Source organism: Pygocentrus nattereri, chromosome 13 (assembly GCF_015220715.1).
Source record: "Pygocentrus nattereri isolate fPygNat1 chromosome 13, fPygNat1.pri, whole genome shotgun sequence".
Lineage (NCBI taxonomy): Eukaryota > Metazoa > Chordata > Actinopteri > Characiformes > Serrasalmidae > Pygocentrus > Pygocentrus nattereri.
In genome coordinates, this window is record NC_051223.1 from 30,149,792 (window position 1) to 30,168,124 (window position 18,333).

Sequence of the window (18,333 nt, forward strand, 5' to 3'; positions counted from 1 at the left end):
GAAGAGAATGGAATGTAATTGTGTGCAATGTTTGTTCTCTAGTAATGTTATTTTTAAAGTCTTACATTCCCTCTCTTATTTTCCTTTTTATACCTTGGCATGATTTAGCTTTAACCAGGTGAATGTTATTGTGCAGGGGCATACTCTTGCCTCTCTGGTCCCTTGGAGTTGCTAGAAGGATCAGTGTTAGTGGGTGTGGTGCTGGTTCTGGACAGAACTACAGACTGAACTGTGATATGAGCCTTTACGTGCTGGCAGTATTGCTGCCTCCGAGGCCTGGAGGCCATCTGCCGCAAGTTAAATTTAAAGCAGCCAGTGACAAATCCTGTGTGAGGAGCCCTCATCACTGCAGGCTTCAGGTTACATTCAGTGATTGCAGTGAGGAAAAGAGCTCTCACATGTGAGAGTGCAGGTGCAGATTTAAACCTATCTGAGACCCTCACTGCTCACCATTCATTCCTACCATGTGGTGAATGGTGTTCAGGTTAGTATTTGTTCACAGTTAGTGTCGTGCTGGACAGTATTGGTAAAATTCAGTATCACAATATTTTCCAAAAATATCACCAGGTCTGAGGAAGTTTGCATTAATAATGTTAATGAACTCATATTTCCTAAGTACTGGTGCCCTATGCTAAAAGAGCATCCTTAAAAACTTGACATAAGTTTGTTTTGGTTAGATCATTTGATTTGCTCTATTGTTCTGATCATGGCTGCCAGAACAATGGGGCATTTGATCCATAACTTTTTGACTGAGTTCAGACGGCTTATTTAAAAACAAAAATAAAACCCTCCACTCTCCAACCGCAAAGGCTGCTGACCTATACACACAAGCAGACAGACAGTCAAGGGGACAAAAACAATGATAATCTGTAGTTCAGCTAGAGGGTGAGACACTTCCCAAAGGTTGAAGGTTGCACGATTTCGTGTTTAGTGATAGGACGATGCTGCTTATTAATCTAGTTAGTCTACTACATTATGTGACAATTATTAAATGCCATTTTTTTACCATGCTAAGCTAAAATTCTGCAGACATATGAGCAAGCAACTTAGAGAACTCAGCGAACTTTGCAACCCCTAAACCCTTGAAACTTTTCATGAAAATGTTTATTGGGACACTGTGGGGTTATAGTATTAAGGTATTATTGTGTTATAACTATTACAGAGGCCATACTGTCGCATACAAAAATTTGAACACCTCACATACAAATTACATCAAATTACAACGTCATTTTTCTACAAATGTTAGTAAACAATTTCTGTTTATTTGCAAAGAACACACCGTTGGCATGTAAATGCATGTGTATGTGTGTAAGCATCACTCCTCCAGGTTCTAAACATTATGTAAAAGTAATATGAGATGGTTAGTAGCAGGGGTCTTTACACTACAGATGGACACTACTCTGACATACAATTTATATTGAATTACAGCATGGCATTTTCTGCATGTTAAATTCAGCCAGTAAACAGTAATTTGGCATTCAACTGTGCAGAAGTGTTCACTGTAGAGGATTAGAGGATGTTTGAACTTATTATTTAGAAAATCAAAAACACATTTGACCAGGGGTAGCCAAACTTCTGCATACATGCTGAGTTAGTGAGTTGTCAGTCGACTAGTTCTAGCTCCAAAAGCACTTTCAGAAAGAAAAAAGAAAAAAAAACTTTTAGCCAAGACTTTTTCAATTGACACCAAAGGGAATCTTACGTGCACTAGAAAAATGGTGCTTTGAATTGACATGACTAAAAAAAGTGTGTGCACATAATTAAAATGTATTACATGAGCGCAGTAAAGCAGTAGAAATCAGTTGATGCAGCATATTCTCTTTGTGTTCAACCACTTGTCATAATATAATAATGAGCTGTTTTTTGCATAGTATTCTAAATATTAACCATACAGAAAACAGATTTTGCTCTCTATCAGTACTGTTAAACCTAAAAAATAGTGTTGTGTGATACCAATGTAGACGATTTGTCGCCCAGTATTGTGAGAAGCATCGTCTGTGAGAGGTATTGATTTAACTTGTTTTAATTTGGGGATTCTGCAAAGCCATGTGTTTACAAGAGATTGAATGAAGCTGATATTAATTTCCTCATTAGAATTTAGCATAGATTCCAGATTAAAATTGATCAATGTGACTGATGGTGTGCTGTGAGAAATGAGGCAGTCTCTTTAATTCACCCATGGCTGGCCTTGGCTGTTTATTTCTGTGTTTTCTTATAGTAGTTCTGTGTGTGTGTGTGTGTGTGTGTGTGTGTGTGTGTGTGTGTGTGTGAGTGTGCGTGTGTGCATGTGTGTATGTGTGCACAGTGTAGGGGAAGTGTTATCATATTTGGCCTGGACTCAAACATTGTCATGGCTAATGTTCCATACTGCTCCCTCCAGCCAGTAGCAGCCCAGCAACCATGGAAAATATGCCTGCCATATCCTGACCAACATTCCTGTGTTATTGTTTGGATTTTTATTAGAACATGGTCAGTGTGGGAGCCATCAGTGGTAGACAGGGTTTGCATGTGTGCTTGCATGTGTGTATTGTTAGGTGCGTAAGGGCAGGTAAATGTATGTGTATGCCTTCAGGTGCTGAGGGTTGTTATGTAAGAGGAATATGAGATGGTTAAAGCAGGGAGCACACCGGAGCAGGTGTCTTTACACTGCAGAGGAGCACTACCCTGGTCAGTAGTGATTAAGTTTTGAAGAGCAGGCCCTTCTTTGATTTTATCTGAGATGGTGGATGTTAGAAGTCTAGAGTTATTATTGTTGTTTTTCTCTACATTTGGTTTGCATTTTATAATAGGGGTGAATGATATGGAAAAATTTGGTATCATAAAGATGAAGAAGTTGTAATGATACCAGATAAGCATCATGATATTTATTCTTTCTGAGTTTTAAAAAGTTGGAACAGAGAAAAAAAATGAGTGGTGCCAGATTTAAAAAATGATATAAAAACTATGAATAGGATGGATTTTACTTGTTCCACACACCTCACTGCACCAAATGCACTGAAACAGGCCTAAGGATGCTCTTTTTGGAATTAAAGATGCAGTTGGTCAGTGTTCTTGATGTACTGATGATATTCACAGTATACTTGGTGTTGCAGTGAATTATGATAATGATACATAGTCATATTGCCCACTCCTATTACATATATATTCAAATGTAATTAAATAATAATTACATACATGTACATTTATATTGACACATCCTGTTTTTTTTTTCATTTTGGGTGTCAACAGGCAATAACATAGCAAATTATATTTCAAATCATAGTATAATCTCTTATACATTTGCATCTGGTACACATAGACAATTCACAGAGATTACAAGACATTTTTAGGCATAATTGCAAGTTATTTTAATATGTTCAAGATTAGTGTTTTTGATTTGGTCAAGGATCAATGAGAAATAATTCATATAAAAATACATCTGCTTTGTTACCACCTGGAAATGTAACTTTTATGGGTTAAAAGACTTGATTTCTCTGCACCGGCCTCATCTGTGTGGTAGTGAGAGTGTGGGATGTGGAGAAGTGTGAGAGGGCCAAGAGAACTGCAGCGAAAGAGCTCATTTACCTCAGTGGAGGTGGAAAAAGAATGGCTTCTTAGGATGATGTCATTGCTGTGTGCTTGTATTGTGTTGCTGCAGTGGTTCCTGTTTTTGTGAAAAAGGGAAAGAGTGTGAGGAGAAAAGAGGGAGACGAAAGTTGTGTTAAAGCAATCAGCAGCATGACATGGATGAAGTCAAAGTGTGTTCACAAAAAACACCACACACTCTCACGCAGATGCATGGATCTGCTGGCCAGAAGCCGTGGTAGTAATTAAGGATTTTAACTGGAAGAGGTGGGCTGATGAGAGGGCGCTCCAGCTTTCACACTAAAGACATGATTTAATCAGCCAGCTGGACTGTTTGTGCAGCGCACAGGGAATGTTACATCTGCCTTTGCGAGGAAAAAGCAAAGGGGATTTACTTTAAGAAGATGTTTACATCATCTGTTCTGAAAATCATTTATGAACATGTTTGTGACTACAGAATGTGGGCTGATATGGTCATGGAAATTTCGTTATTCGTTCTTGTGTCTGGGTGTATGTGTGGATTTGTAACGGCAGTTTAGTTAGAATAACACTGTGACATTGTCAGCACTGTCTGAAAGTTGGCTTCTTTACTGAGACCAATTTCTGATACCAGTACCAATAACTAATCAACAATAAGTGTTAATCGTCAGCTGTAATTCCAATATCAGACCAATAATAAAAATACAGTTTTGCAAATATATTGGTTGCTTGTGTATTGATTCAGTCAATGACCCACTTTTAGCATTTGCACAAGTCTGTGTATAAATTAAAGCACAACATTCTGCAAACGTTTCAGAAACATTAGCACTAGGATGTGGCTTTGTCATTCACTGGTGCAAGGAGAGAGGGCATGTGTCCTCATACATCCCTCACATTTTATAATTTCAGCTGGCTGTAGGAAGGTTGTCAACAACAACAAAAAAATAGCATAAGTTACTGAGATGGAATATTAAAGAATGTGTATAAAATCTCCCATACCAATCTCCCATATTGTGCTATCATCACAAGCTAAAACAAACTGGCACCTGAGGTGGATATGAGTTTTGGCAAAAAAAGTCTCTGGCAGTGTAAATCAGCGCTTATCCAAGCAGCTAGCCTTACAGCTAACTTCATTACCTTTTATTTCTATCAGTATTGCATGACTACTGTCTGTGTTTAACAGTATACACATATGGAGCATATGGAGCTTAGTTAGGTCTCTCTCTCTTTTTCTGCAGTGTGTGGCTGTGACCTGGCACAGGGAGGGTTTTTCGTGCGGCAGGGCGAGTACATCTGCACTCTGGATTATCAGCGTCTCTATGGCACCCGCTGCTTCAGCTGTGAGCAGTTCATTGAAGGGGAGGTGGTGTCCGCTCTGGGCAAGACATATCACCCACGCTGTTTTGTGTGTGCTATGTGCAAGTAAGAAGTACACACACATACACACTCAGTAACACACTCGCTCACTCACCCACAAACACATGAAACCATCCTCAGCAGAATGGCTGTTAGTTCCCCAGATTATCACAGATAGCTCAGATTGAGAGGCCATAGCCCAGATGCCACAGGTGCCACACACAATAACCATAACAAAAACATGCTGCATAGACATGGCTATTAGCAATTTTTGTTAATTTGAACAGGTAGATTTGAAAAGGATTACTGGTACTGATGGAGCTCCAGGTTCAGCCTGTTACAGGTCTTTCTGGAACAGTTAGACTGTAAAAACAACTGACATTGTAGATTCACACTGGATTAAAATCATGAATCTTGTCAGGAGCCAGGTAAGGGGTGGAAGCTTGGTCCTGCTTGCGCCTGTCCATTGGTGCACAATTAAACTGAATTCAATACAGTTAAATAATAATATTGAGATGTAAACATATAATTCAGGATGGATTAATGTGATTAATGGCCTTGAGTGGTGGTGCTGGGACCCCGGAGTCACAATGTCTATAATGCAAATATAGCCAGTTTCTCTAAAACAACCAATGAATCAATATGTTTGTTTTGAGTTTGAAAAACAAGTTTTTGTTTGGGACTGTTATGTCTTACAACATTCTGCAGGTACCTTTCTGCCTGAATGGATTTTTTAGTTTTAGGCCAAAACTTTATCTCAAGCCTATCATAAAACAGTGTCCCAGGCTTCAGAGGTATTAAATTCTTTGGACATCTGGTTCTCATCACCAGCCCTGGAAAAATTCTGACTTGGTAGAATTGAGCATTTCATTTCAAACCATTATGAATGACTTTGTGTTTCATCTTAACCATGTAATTATGCAGTATTCTTGAAAAAATGGCGTAATTCCCCTTAAGGGATCAAAGTACCTCCTGAGGTAAAACGAATCTAAGTTTTACTAGTACAACTAAAAGTTAATTGAGTCTGTGATGTAAGAAATTATTTACACTTCTGTCCATAAAATCAGTGAATGTATAATTAATTAGCTCATAAAATGATCTCACTCCTTAATGTGATTAGTAAAATCTTAATACAGAACCCCCTTAACATCTGTAATGTGTCCCTCTTTCCTTGCAGAAGTTTGAGTGAGATGTTGGAAGGTGGTCTTGTTTACTGGTCAGGGTGGGGAAAGGAGACCCAGTAGCTTTTAGCAAGAATGTTAAGTGTATGCTCTGCTCCTAGGCCACTTATTTCCAGAGGGGTGTTAGGTGTCTCTTAATCGGTAGATGGATGTATGTGTATGTGTGTGTGCGCACATGGTGTTACCAGGCTGCTCCCCTACATTGCCGTAGCGATGCCCATGTTTCCGTGGACACGGTGTACCCATTTAAATCTCTTGGGTGCAACTAGGTCCTTAATCAGCTCACAACATGTTTAATTTGTATTTCCACATTGTGGCTGACCCCCCCCCTCTCTTTCTCTGTCTCTCTCCCTCTCTCTCTCTCTCTCTCTCTCTCTCTCTCTATCTCTATCTCTATTTCTCTTCTTGTGTCCTGGCATGAACTAATTCCTATTTATTTACCCTTAAAGTCTATTATTGTTAATTAGTTATAATTTTAACATTTGGTGTGTCCACTGTTTGCCTTTATTACAGCTTCGATTCATTTTGGGTGCCTTGCTTTCAGTTTTAAAGAAATACGGCATATTTTTCCACACCTCCAAAGTTCAGTTTAGAACCTGGTTGCATTGTCTTGTGCTGCACGTAATTCCAGGCACATTCACTGAGGTCTGGACTCTGAGATGGTCAGTCCGCTGTTCTGAGAACACCAGTCTGTTTCTTTTTCTCAGTAACAGCTTCTTGACAGCTACACATCCTTTCAGACTCATAGTTTTGAGTTGTCTTCTTACAGTGACAGGAGAGACATAAACCGCTGTGGATATTTTCTGACCTGAAGCAAGAGTTAGATTTTATCTGAAAGTACTGTTTATCAGGTGGTTGTAACTACTATAAATGATCTGCTAACTGCTATGAAACTAACATGTAGTTGTGTAGATATGTTTAAGGTGATTGAAGTGTGGCTCAACAAACAGGCCTTCGTTTAAGGTTTGACCTTTCCACATCCATGGTATAATAGTGTCCATCAGTACTTGGCACTTCACACACAGAAATTTGGGCTAACAGCTAAATGAGTCTGACGCTAAATTAACCAGGTGCTAAATTGTATCACCTATCTGCTAGAAAGCCTAGTCTCTCTGATGCCATGGCTGTGTCCGCACCTTAGAGACAGAGTGACCATTCACTGCAGCGCTGGCTGACATTTGCACTAGCTAAATCAGTCCAACAAGTGCTACTGCAGGTGCCAACATTTATTGTTATACCATGAGCTAACAGGGTCTTAGGTAATGGTGAGAGTTAGTCATACTCAGCACCTCACGACTACAATGCTACTACCATCTTAGTGTCACTACTGAGCTGAGGATAGTGTACAGCTAAATATTGTCTGGCTAGTGGTCGAGCTGTGGTAGTCCTCTAGTCATGGATGGGGTAGAGAGAGAGCTGATCAGTAACTGTAAACCTGCCTATATGGTAGGTGTTTCTGATAAAATGGACAGTGATTACAGTACATGACCCAGATTTCTACATACTGGTTAAAAGATGATACCAAGATTGTTACCTGCTGTCCTCATGTACCCACTAGGTGCTAAAAATGCTGTGACATCTTCAGCTTTCACGCTAAGGTGTCAGCCAAACTCCTCCTGTCCTCAAGTCTGGTGGTCAGCCAGCACAGAGACACAGAGGGCCAAGTGTGAGTGGCTCATCGGCACCAGCTCCACCAGTCACCTAGAATAGCTAACAGTTTCAGCTTCTAATACTGGTGCCATTCCTCAGACTTTAGCAGCATGCAAAACAAGAGTCAAATGACTGGGTTATTTGTTTGCTATTGGGACCACATAATATATCATTTGTAAATTGATATTGCAGTATTGTTCCTCATATATTGCAAAAGCATGCAATTTGCAAATGAGTCCTGTAACCAACCACAATACTGTGGACCAGTTTTATGTTGTGATTTTTTGTGGTACCAAATGTTTCTTTCAAAACGTTCTAGTGGCAAGTGCTAGCCAGGGACACATTAGCCACTGATGTCTAATTTACAGCTTCTAGTAATTAGTAACTGTTAGTAACAAATTAGAAATTGTATAATTCAGTCTTTCCCAAACTGTGAAATTTGTGTGTTACAAATCAACTACAGTGTGACCTGCATATCTCAATGACTAAAACGTCCTCATAGTAATTTGTTTTTGTTGTTTATCTCTTGGGTGGTGAGGTGACCGCTCTCTCTTTCCCTCTCTCTGTCTCTCTTTTTGGCAGACAGCCGTTTCCTGCAGGCGACCGTGTGACGTTTAATGGGAAAGAGTGCATCTGTCAGAAATGCACTCAGCCTCTGCCTGCCAACAGCCCAGCACCCGTTCAGGCTGTCCACAGTGAGAGCCCTGTTCATCCCCGCCACCTTATTCTGTCTCTCTCTTAATCTCTCTCTCTCTGTCTCTCTGTCTCTCACTGTCTCTCTCCCTGTCTCTCTCTCTATCTCTCTCCCTCCCCCTTTTTCTCTCTCTGTCTCTTTCTTTCACTCTCTCTCTCTCTTTCTCTCTCTCTCTGTCTCTCTCTCCCTCCCCATTTCTCTCTCTCTTTCTGTCTCTGTTTCTTTCTCTCTCTCTCTTCCCCTTTCTCTCTCTCTCTCCCCTTTCTCTCTCTATGTCTATCTCTCCCTGTCTCTCTCCCTGTCTCTCTCTATCTGTCTCCCTCCCCCTTTCTCTCTCTCTTTGTCTCTCTGTCTCTCTCTCTCTATCTCTCTTCCTCCCTTTTCTCTCTCTCTTTCTGTCTTTCTTTCTCTCTCTCTCTCTCTGTCTCTCTATCTCTCTCTCCCTCCCCCTTTCTCTCTCTTTCTGTCCCCCCCTCTTTCTCTTTCACACACGCACACACACACACACTTTCTCTCTTTTCTCTCTCATTCCTTACTCTCATACTGTTTTTATCTTTCTCTCTCTCCCTTTGTCTCTTCTAGACTCTTCTCATTCTTATTCCCCTTTTCTTTTTCTCTTACTCACTGCTCTGCTCCGTCTCTTTCTCCCTCTGTCTATCTACACGTTTTTTCTTTTTTCTCTCTCTCCACCTAATTCTTATCATTCTCTTTCCCTCCTTTCTCGCTCTCTGCCTCTTCTCTTTCTCTTCTCTTTCTTCTGTCCTGTTTTTTTCTGTCCCTCTCTGTAGCTGCTGCACACCCGCAAAAATGATCCAAACATAAAGAGTTGTCTTTTTGTCCATAATTACAATCTCTCTCTCTCTCTCTCTCTCTCTCTCTCTCTCTCTCTCTCTGTACAGATTGCTGTGGCTGTGGTAAGGAGTTTAAGAATGAGCAGTCTTTGGTGGCACTGGATAAGCACTGGCATCTTGGCTGCTTCAAGTGCAAAGTCTGCAATAAAGTACTCAATGCAGAGTACATCAGCAAGTCAGTACCTTACACACTGTGTGTGTGTGTGGACAGTAATGTAATATGTCATTGAGCTGACCCATCTAAATGTTAGAATGACTCAACACAGAGGTACAGGAACATTCTGGACATGCTGTCCTGAGCTACAGGACAGTGATGAGCCCAGTAGTCCATGTAGGGCCTCCTATAACACTTCTTTGTTGAGATAGTTTTGAATATTGATGATTTATGAGTGTACTATGTAAACACTGTGAAAATATATACACTCACCGGCCGCTTTATTATGTACACCTGTTCAATTGCTTGTTAACACAAATCACATGGCTAATCAGCCAATCAAATGGCCACAACTCAATGCATTTAGGCATGTAGAAGTGGTCAAGACAACTTGCTGAAGTGCAGACCGAGCATCAGAATGGGGAAGAAATGTGATTTAAGTGACTTTGAACGTGGCGTGGTTGTTGGTGCCAGACAGGCTGCTCTGAGTATTTCAGAAACTGCTGATCTACTGGGATTTTCACACACAACCATCTCTAGGGTTTACAGAGAATGGTCCGAAAAACAGAAAATATCCAGTGAGTGGCAGTTGTGTGGATGAAAATGCCTTGTTGATGTGAGAGGTCAGAGGAGGATGGGCAGACTTGTTCAAGATTATAGAAAGGCAACAGTAACTCAAATAAATGAACACAATCTCTGAGGAACGTTTCCAACACCTTGCTGAAAAAGTGCCACGAAGAATTAAGGCAGTTCTGAAGGCAAAACCTTTTACTGGTGTACCTCATAAAGTGGCCAGTGTGTGTATGTTCCAATAAGTCCACAGTCAACGCAGTTCATATAGGAGAGTAAACTACAAAAACAGTCTGTTTTGTATTCAATATGGTCGTGATGCCATTGACATAAACACATGTACATATGACAACACGATTGAAGTGCTGTTTTTGACTGTCAGATAGCAGAGGTGCAGTCGTAGAGGAGGTGGAGCCATTGACATAATTTTTATCATGTGATTTCTAGAAGGTGAATGTAGTGTGAAAGTTTTATGTTTAAGCTCATGTGAATCTGCAATTCATAAAAGCACAGCACAGCTGACATATACATATGTTTTTTTCTTATTCTCTTAAATAATCATCCACTTCCTGTTACAAAGGTGTATTCATAGGTGATATGTGGATCAAAACCTTCAGTCATTCATATGCTTAACATCAGTGCTTAAAAGATGAATGTAGTGATGACGTGTCAATACCCAAATGACATGAGACATGACACATGACAAATTATGTGGCTGAAAACTATATTTTAATATAGATATATATATATATAATTTGTGTTTAATGTATTTGTACATTTAAAATATGCCATAAACATAGTAGAATGAAGAATATCAGCAAGAATATATTGCTTTTTGAAATATATATGGCTGTATTTTTAGTTTCTCAAACTGCTACCATACATAAAATTGAATGTGACTTTACATTCATTAGTTAGTAACCAAAATCTGTTCTATAATGAAGATTTTTAAAGTTACAGAACAGAAATATGTTTTCATTTTTAAAAAACATCTCTTCACTGAAGAACTGATAATCAAGTAATGTATGAATTAGCTTTGCACAAATCTTTTTATAATATATGGGCCTCTAACATTTCCACTTGTGAATGTGTGTGCAGGGATGGAATTCCATACTGTGAGATGGACTACCACGCCATGTATGGCATCCAGTGTGAGAACTGCAAGAAGTACATCACGGGGAAAGTCCTGGAGGTACTGGGCTGCCGGTCATGGTCCACATAGCTGCAGCTGGTGAATGGAAGAATAGATGTATTAATGAGTGAATGGTCAGATGCACGGTTTTGTGGCTGGGTCACGGCAAGGGCAAATCCTGTGTGTCAGTATGTGCTAGAATATGAGAGTGTTTCACAGACAGGCTGTGATTCAGTCTGGTTCAGACTGGTACACTATATTCCCACTGGGGTTGAGACTGAGAGGGGCTAACAAAGAAACTCTCAGTCGGCCAATTCAGAATCTCTCTGAATACAGCACTATTATGACAATGCATTTCTCTCTGTGTCTGTTTCTTTTCCTCTCTCTCTCTCTTTCTGTCTTTCTCTCTGGCTCTCACACACATTTTCTCTTTTCATAAATAGCTATTTGGTTACCTCATGCTGTAAATAAGACCATTAGTTACTCTGTAGTCTTTGTTGTTGTACCTGAAGGCCATTCTCACTTACACTATGAAATCATAGAGAAATGTGTCTTATATGGCACCATTCACTATATGGGTTTCTGATCCAGAGGAGCCAGAGCCATGGATTCACTAAACACTAACACTTTTATTTAGGGAATTTCTGGGCCAATACAAGAAATTATAAATGTTGTGGCTGACACTTATATTTTAATATATGTTAATATATTTTAATATATTAATATATTATAAAATAATGTAATAAAAACTTTAAACCTATACATATATTAAACCTATAAATCAATAACCAGCTTTCGTTCTTTTTGCATTTTAAAACAAGTTTTTATTTTGTAAGCTTTTATATAATTTTCCGTAGATATTCAACATTATTTGCTAGATACTCTCAATAGAGGGACCAAGACTGCCATTTTGAATGTGAACCACACAATTGAGGGTAGGCTGAATCTCACTACTGTGGACAGCGGGATATAACTTAGTACACATGTAGTATAAATCATAAAATTGCATTTGTTAAGAACCATTCATCTGTAGTTGTAATCAGATTGCAGTAGAATGACTGACTAATCGATCACAGCACATAAATAGAAGTCATAATAGAAAAAACTATTAGTCTTATCTAGAGCAGTTCACAATAACAGATGAATGTGGCGTTGGGAGTTTTGCCAAAGAGGTCCTGCATCCTATGTTCAGAATTAAACAGTGTTGAAAAGAACTGAAAAAAGCCCCCTACACTGGCAATCCCTAAAAATAGGTAACTAAATCATCATTTGGTCTCCAATTTCAATATCAGGCACATTATATTTATTACATTTACTAATTTATTTGCTAAAATATCAGCTACTGATATACTGTGCATCCCTGATTTGTTTGGCTGTGTCAACTTGAAAGTGTATGTGTGTGCATGCATGTGTGTGTGGGTGTGTTTGTGTTTCTCAGGCAGTCACTCACAATAAATGAATCTGACACACGTATCAACAGTGGCACACTGTTGCTATGGAGACGCACTCCCTCAGCTTCTGGCATTTAAGGAAGCCACATTTGGTTCAGACCACCTGACCCCACGTGACATCACAGTTCACGACGTTTCCCACTAATTGTCTTGTACCGTTTCTCAGGTTCTCTCAGGTGGCTGGTACTTCATCATCTTAGTGCTTATTATAAACACAGTTTGTCCTAAGCACTTTAAAAATGTGTAATATGTAGGTTTTGTGAATGTGAAAAGCTACAGGTTGTTAGGTGCATAAAGTGTAACATTAAGATTACACAAGTGAAAAGGGTGGTGTGTCGACTATTATATTTTAAGCCCTGTGCTACTTTGAATTACACAATACCACAAGCCACAAAAAGTGGCTTTGTGGTTTTATGTAATTCATTGTGGAATTGATCATTCAAGTTAACACTTACTTGAAACCACTACCCCATAATGGTTCTGACAGTGACAGGTTGGGAGAAAGAAAGTAATGAGGAACAGAGTGAAATCCTTGGAATGTCTATTGATCTAGACCTTGTTTGTGTAGCTCTTGTTTATTCTTTTTCATGAAGGCTACATTGTGAAGGACCGGTTGGGACTCGTATCTGTGTCTCAAATGCCATGACATTTAGAGTAAAGAAACACTGTCTGTTTTCAAAAGAGGGCATGATTGGGATCCATGATAACATTTACAATCACATCAGATTACCATACAGTCAAAATGAATATGGCTAGTGGGAGATGCTTCACATGTACATTTGCAGAACTTTCGCATGGTGAGGAGAAGTTCAATGTGACTATAGGCAGTTTGCCATGAATCAGAGTATTCTGATATGGAGTTTTCTCTGTCTGCCACTAGGGGCTTTCCGAAAGTAAGCTAATCCTAATGTGTTGTTGTATCTCAAATATCTATTGTGTTCCTGTATGAGAGTAGGGTCATATGATTCATGGAATGTAATCAGAGAAGGCATGCGACGGTATATCACCTGTTCAGATCAATGCTATGTAAGTAATTCATTGCTGTCAAAGTAAAATATTGGGTCTTCGAAATGGTGACTTCGTAGAAGAAGCAAAAAAAAATTAATTAATTACTTTAACATACATTAATATAATGTGGTTATCATTTTATACAACTTCTATTGCAACATTTATCATGAATTGTCCACACAAGGACTCTCAAATATGCCACAGAGAAGGCTGGTAATAATTTGTATTGGAATTGGGGTTAAATTAACTTGGGATTGCGCTCTGAACCAAACAGTGGAGTCATTTCTTTACTTATTATCACATCTGTGCCATATTTGAGATCAGACATCAGTATGAACCTTCACAGGTTCAGTGTCTAACATTAGACTTGGTTATAGCACTGTCATCTCTGCAGAGAGAGCGTGATGGAATTTATAGAAAGCATTTGCATTTATTCCACCAATGAAGACATACAGTGCCAGATCCTTTTTTAGTGCCCCCTCTACTGTTGATAATTCACTGCTGCAGGCTCTTGTATGAGTCCTCCATTTCAGAATAACAATGTCTCATTTGGATCCCTCTACAAACTAATTTTTAAAGTTTTATGCCAAACATGGGACATGCTACAGCATGTCCATCTAGTTGCTTTAAAGGTCATTCAGAAAATTACAAGTTCTTGTATATTACAATAAGCATCACTACATTTACATTTAAGGTTTCAATGTTGAATCTTGTGTACTATTGTTGTTTTGTAGTGTCATTTTCCTGTTCCAGTAGCTTGCTTTGATCTTCTGTTTCATAGGCTGGAGATAAACACTACCATCCCACTTGTGCCAGATGTGTGCGCTGTGAGCAGATGTTTGGAGAGGGGGAGGAGATGTACCTGCAGGGTAACATACATCAGTCTCTAGACTAGATTATTCACATTAAATCTTGATAAGATTATGTGTAGACAGTAGTTACATTTACATACATAGTAGTTCAGTATTAGTCTGATTAAGATTGAAATGATCATACACTTGGTTCAGTTGTTATGGTCCCACTAATGTCTTAGTTGACCTAAGCTTACTGCAATTAAAATGCAATAGAGGATAGATTTTGACCTTTAAACATTTACATATCTCCACTGACTCACACACAGCTTTGGTAACATTTTGTGTCTTTTTCTGTGATGACAGCTTTTTGACACCAATGGACAGAAATGAACATAATTAGATATTTAGATTGCGACAGGTATTATTAAACAGTGAGAAACTCATACATTGATACACTTAGCTGCATTATAAAGTGGGTGTTTACTGTTATTGTCAGAATATGCTGGTGTGCATGTCAAAAGGACATTGCTCTTATAAACACCTTGGTTTGGTCCAGTTCCTTAGAGTAGCTATGACCTGAGTCAGGCTATTATAAACACATATAATTGCTATTGTTAATGTTAAAAATGCTGGTGAACAAAGCTGCATTGTCTGTCTTTTACTCTTCTCTTTTAATTATATGATTCTCATTCTGAATGTTTATTGTATGTGTGAAGAAAATAATTTGACATATCCAAAAAAATATAAAAAGCTATCATTTTGATTAAACAGGCACTATAATAGGAATACACTTCACACTTCTGTCAACCTTTATTGTTAAACTGATGCAAGCAATAAATAATAAGCACTTGTTGATCTAAATTCAGTTCTGACATTATAAATGCTTGCTAAAACTGCTGCTCTGCATCCATAAATAAGGACAGCATGGCACTTGTTTTAAACAGTGATAAAGAACATGATTGCACACAGAAAGCTCTACATGCTGATGCATTGTACTGCCCAACATGAATATGCCCAACCAAAGATGGTAGTGATTTCAAGGGGACATTGTCAACCATGCTTGAATGTGTCACCAACAAGGTTTATTTCTTAACTTATCACTGTTTATTAATCCTGTGAGAAATTGAGTAAAGAAAATATATGACAGCCATAAAGAGCTGTGTCAGCTATTATTGCTGAGTTTGATTTGCGGAGAGCCATTTTATCTAGTACAGTGATTAGTGTTGTGTTGAGAGCCCAGAGAGAATAAAGCAACTCTCTGATATCTGACCATCAGTAAACATGGCAGAGCAGGAGTCAGGTCTGCATTCAGCCTCCAGATTCTTCAGTGGAGTTACCCTTATAGGTGCCCAAGGCATATACACCATGAAATGGCTTATTTTAATTAATAATTTCTCACCACACAGTTCTTTTGGAGGCATCATTCAGTTCCACACTTTGGTTGTAAGACGAAGAGAAGAAACATCCTTTAAGACTGAAAGGCTAGGCTCTGACATGTCAATACAGAATGCAATTGTAAATGTGATTAATTGTGTAGCTGCATAATTAATATGTAACTACATATTTATAATGATTATACAATTAAAAACAAACTGTGTTATTAGATGTATGTAATTGAATGCATAGAACAGTGCAGCTTATAGGATTACACAATATTTACTTTGTTATTGCTGTTTATAAGAGCTTTGTAACTAGATTTCACAGCATTTTTTCATTTCTTCCAAGTTTGCCTTAGTAATAAATGAATATCAGGAGCAGCAAGGCTGGATTTGCTCTGCTTGATTACACTTTATGTTTTATGTTCCAGACAGAATGCACTGCAGTCTATTTCAGACTACATTTATCCTCTGTTTTGGACTGTTGACAGGTCCTGAGTTAGTTGGCCATTTTCAGTCTGACTGGGTGAAATGAAAAGGAAAGTGATTTGCTGAGTCATTTAAGGCCCTCAGAACGCTGTGCATTTAGTCCATGAATGAGGAACAGATAGCTAATGTGGGAGTTCTAGCAATAATAATAGTAGTAATAGGATTTATTGCATAAGCACATTTTATCATACCCAAGGCAATAGCACAAAAAAAAAACCTGGCTGTATATATATATATATATATATATATATATATATATATATATATATATATAAACATATTGTAATCTGTTTTCCAATGCATGCTATTCTTCTCTCTCATTTTTGGCCTCTCTCTTTCTCAGGTTCTTCCATCTGGCACCCTCCTTGCAGACAGGCAGCACGTATGGAGGAGAAGAGTAAGGTAGGGTGCTCAAAACAGAGCAAAACTGGTGAAACTATCAGTATAAAAGCTATTGACTGAGCAGGTGCAGGGGCACAGCTTTCCCACAGCTTTACTGATAGCCTAAAGTATTAGAAGAGCCATTAGCTAAGCCCCTTATATGATCCCCTTGTATTGTAATGCCCCTCTTCCTGCAGAAACAGGTGCGGATACAGCTCAGTGACCTGCGTCTCAATGTACCTGAGCAGGTTTGTGAAGTGCACCCCCGACCCTCTTTCCCTGCATGGGTTTATCTTCTCCCCCAACGTGCTTTCAGCTTCAGTAGAAACTCACAGAGGTCTAAACAGGACCTACAGGACCACCGTACGCTTTTGCCCCCTACCTACCTGATCTTGTGATCAGGACCTAATGTCGAGGCTCTCACTTCACTGATGCTGCTGTGTATTTATAATGGAGTCGTGCATAGTTTTGTAGACATAATAAACAAGATCACTGTTAGCCATTAATGCCCTACTAATGTACTACTATATAATATAGAGGAAACTGAACTTCACTGTCTGGGACATGTAGAGATTTTCATTACAAATCCTCTTTCACTTGGTGGTGAATTCACCCCTTAACAGTACAAGTTTATTTCATACAAAGGCTTATTATTCAGTAACTACAGGAACTTCAGTGCAAAATAATGAGGCTATTCTTAGATTGTAGATGTGTGTAATAATGCTGGGCCTGTTAAGGGGTTAATAATAGATGAAGTAATAGATGCATTTTATCTGTGTTCATTCATCTAAATAGTATATTTACTAAAGGCATATGCAAAGGTTTGGATGACCCTGGTTGCATTACATGTTTTGGTGATTTTCTAAGTGAAAATAAGTAAACAAAAATGCCATATTTAAGTTTGTTGGAAGAAATGTTTAAGATTAAGAGACTCTTATTAGTCCCACAACGGGGAAATTTCACATCCGCATTTAACCCATCCGTGAAGTGAAACACCACATACACTCTAGTGAGCACACTTGCCCAGAGCGGTAGGCATCCCAATCCATGGCACCCGGGGAGCAGTTGGGGTTTAGGTGTCTTGCTCAAGGACACCTCAGTCATGTGCTGTTGGCTATGGGGATTGAACCGGCGACCTTCCAGTCACAAGGCTGGTTCCCTAACCTCCAGCCCATGACTGCCCCATAAAATTGAGTTAGTGGCCCACACGGTTTTCACTTAGACAATCAACTAAACCCATCTTTCAACAGGCAGTTCAAGCTTTTGCATACGACTGTAGACAATACATATTGCTAATGGTGCTTTTTATTATTTTGTTCTAGTTAAATGCCGCCCACATTTGTTTTAAAAGTTAATATATTGTTGCTGTCGGAATGAAACTATCTCTGAACCTGTACATTTATAGGAGACGTTGGTTGACATTCTGAACTTTCATGTAGACTTTCTATTGGTCCATTTGTCATGTAATGTTCACACAATGTAAAGAGCAGCTGGTGCTTTCAAATAGTGTTCTCAGGTTTTGATATGACAGTGACAAAATGTTCTATTCTTTGGTTAAATAAAAGTTGTATTTATTACTTAATTAGTGTTTATCAGTGTTTATACACTGCTCAAAAAAATAAAGGGAACACTCAAATAACACATCCTAGATCTGAATGAATGAAATATTCTCATTGAATACTTTGTTCTGTACAAAGTTGAAT

At 38.8% G+C, this 18,333-nt stretch overlaps 1 protein-coding gene across 15 annotated transcripts in view; it reads left to right on the forward strand.

Annotated features, from left to right (window-relative positions):
• Positions 1 to 18,333, forward strand: part of ablim2 (actin binding LIM protein family, member 2) — an 89,941-nt gene that overhangs the window by 48,273 nt on the left and 23,335 nt on the right. For 10 of the 15 annotated variants that reach the window (XM_017702019.2, XM_017702011.2, XM_017702043.2 and 7 more), the window contains exons 3-9: positions 4,782 to 4,965; positions 8,313 to 8,425; positions 9,324 to 9,450; positions 11,098 to 11,191; positions 14,372 to 14,459; positions 16,593 to 16,651; positions 16,828 to 16,878. In XM_017702019.2, the coding sequence (XP_017557508.1) occupies positions 4,782 to 4,965; positions 8,313 to 8,425; positions 9,324 to 9,450; positions 11,098 to 11,191; positions 14,372 to 14,459; positions 16,593 to 16,651; positions 16,828 to 16,878 (716 nt within the window). The remainder of the gene's footprint in view (positions 1 to 4,781; positions 4,966 to 8,312; positions 8,426 to 9,323; positions 9,451 to 11,097; positions 11,192 to 14,371; positions 14,460 to 16,592; positions 16,652 to 16,827; positions 16,879 to 18,333) is intronic. The other 5 variants (XM_017702036.2, XM_017702068.2, XM_017702059.2 and 2 more) reach the window with 1 other exon arrangement.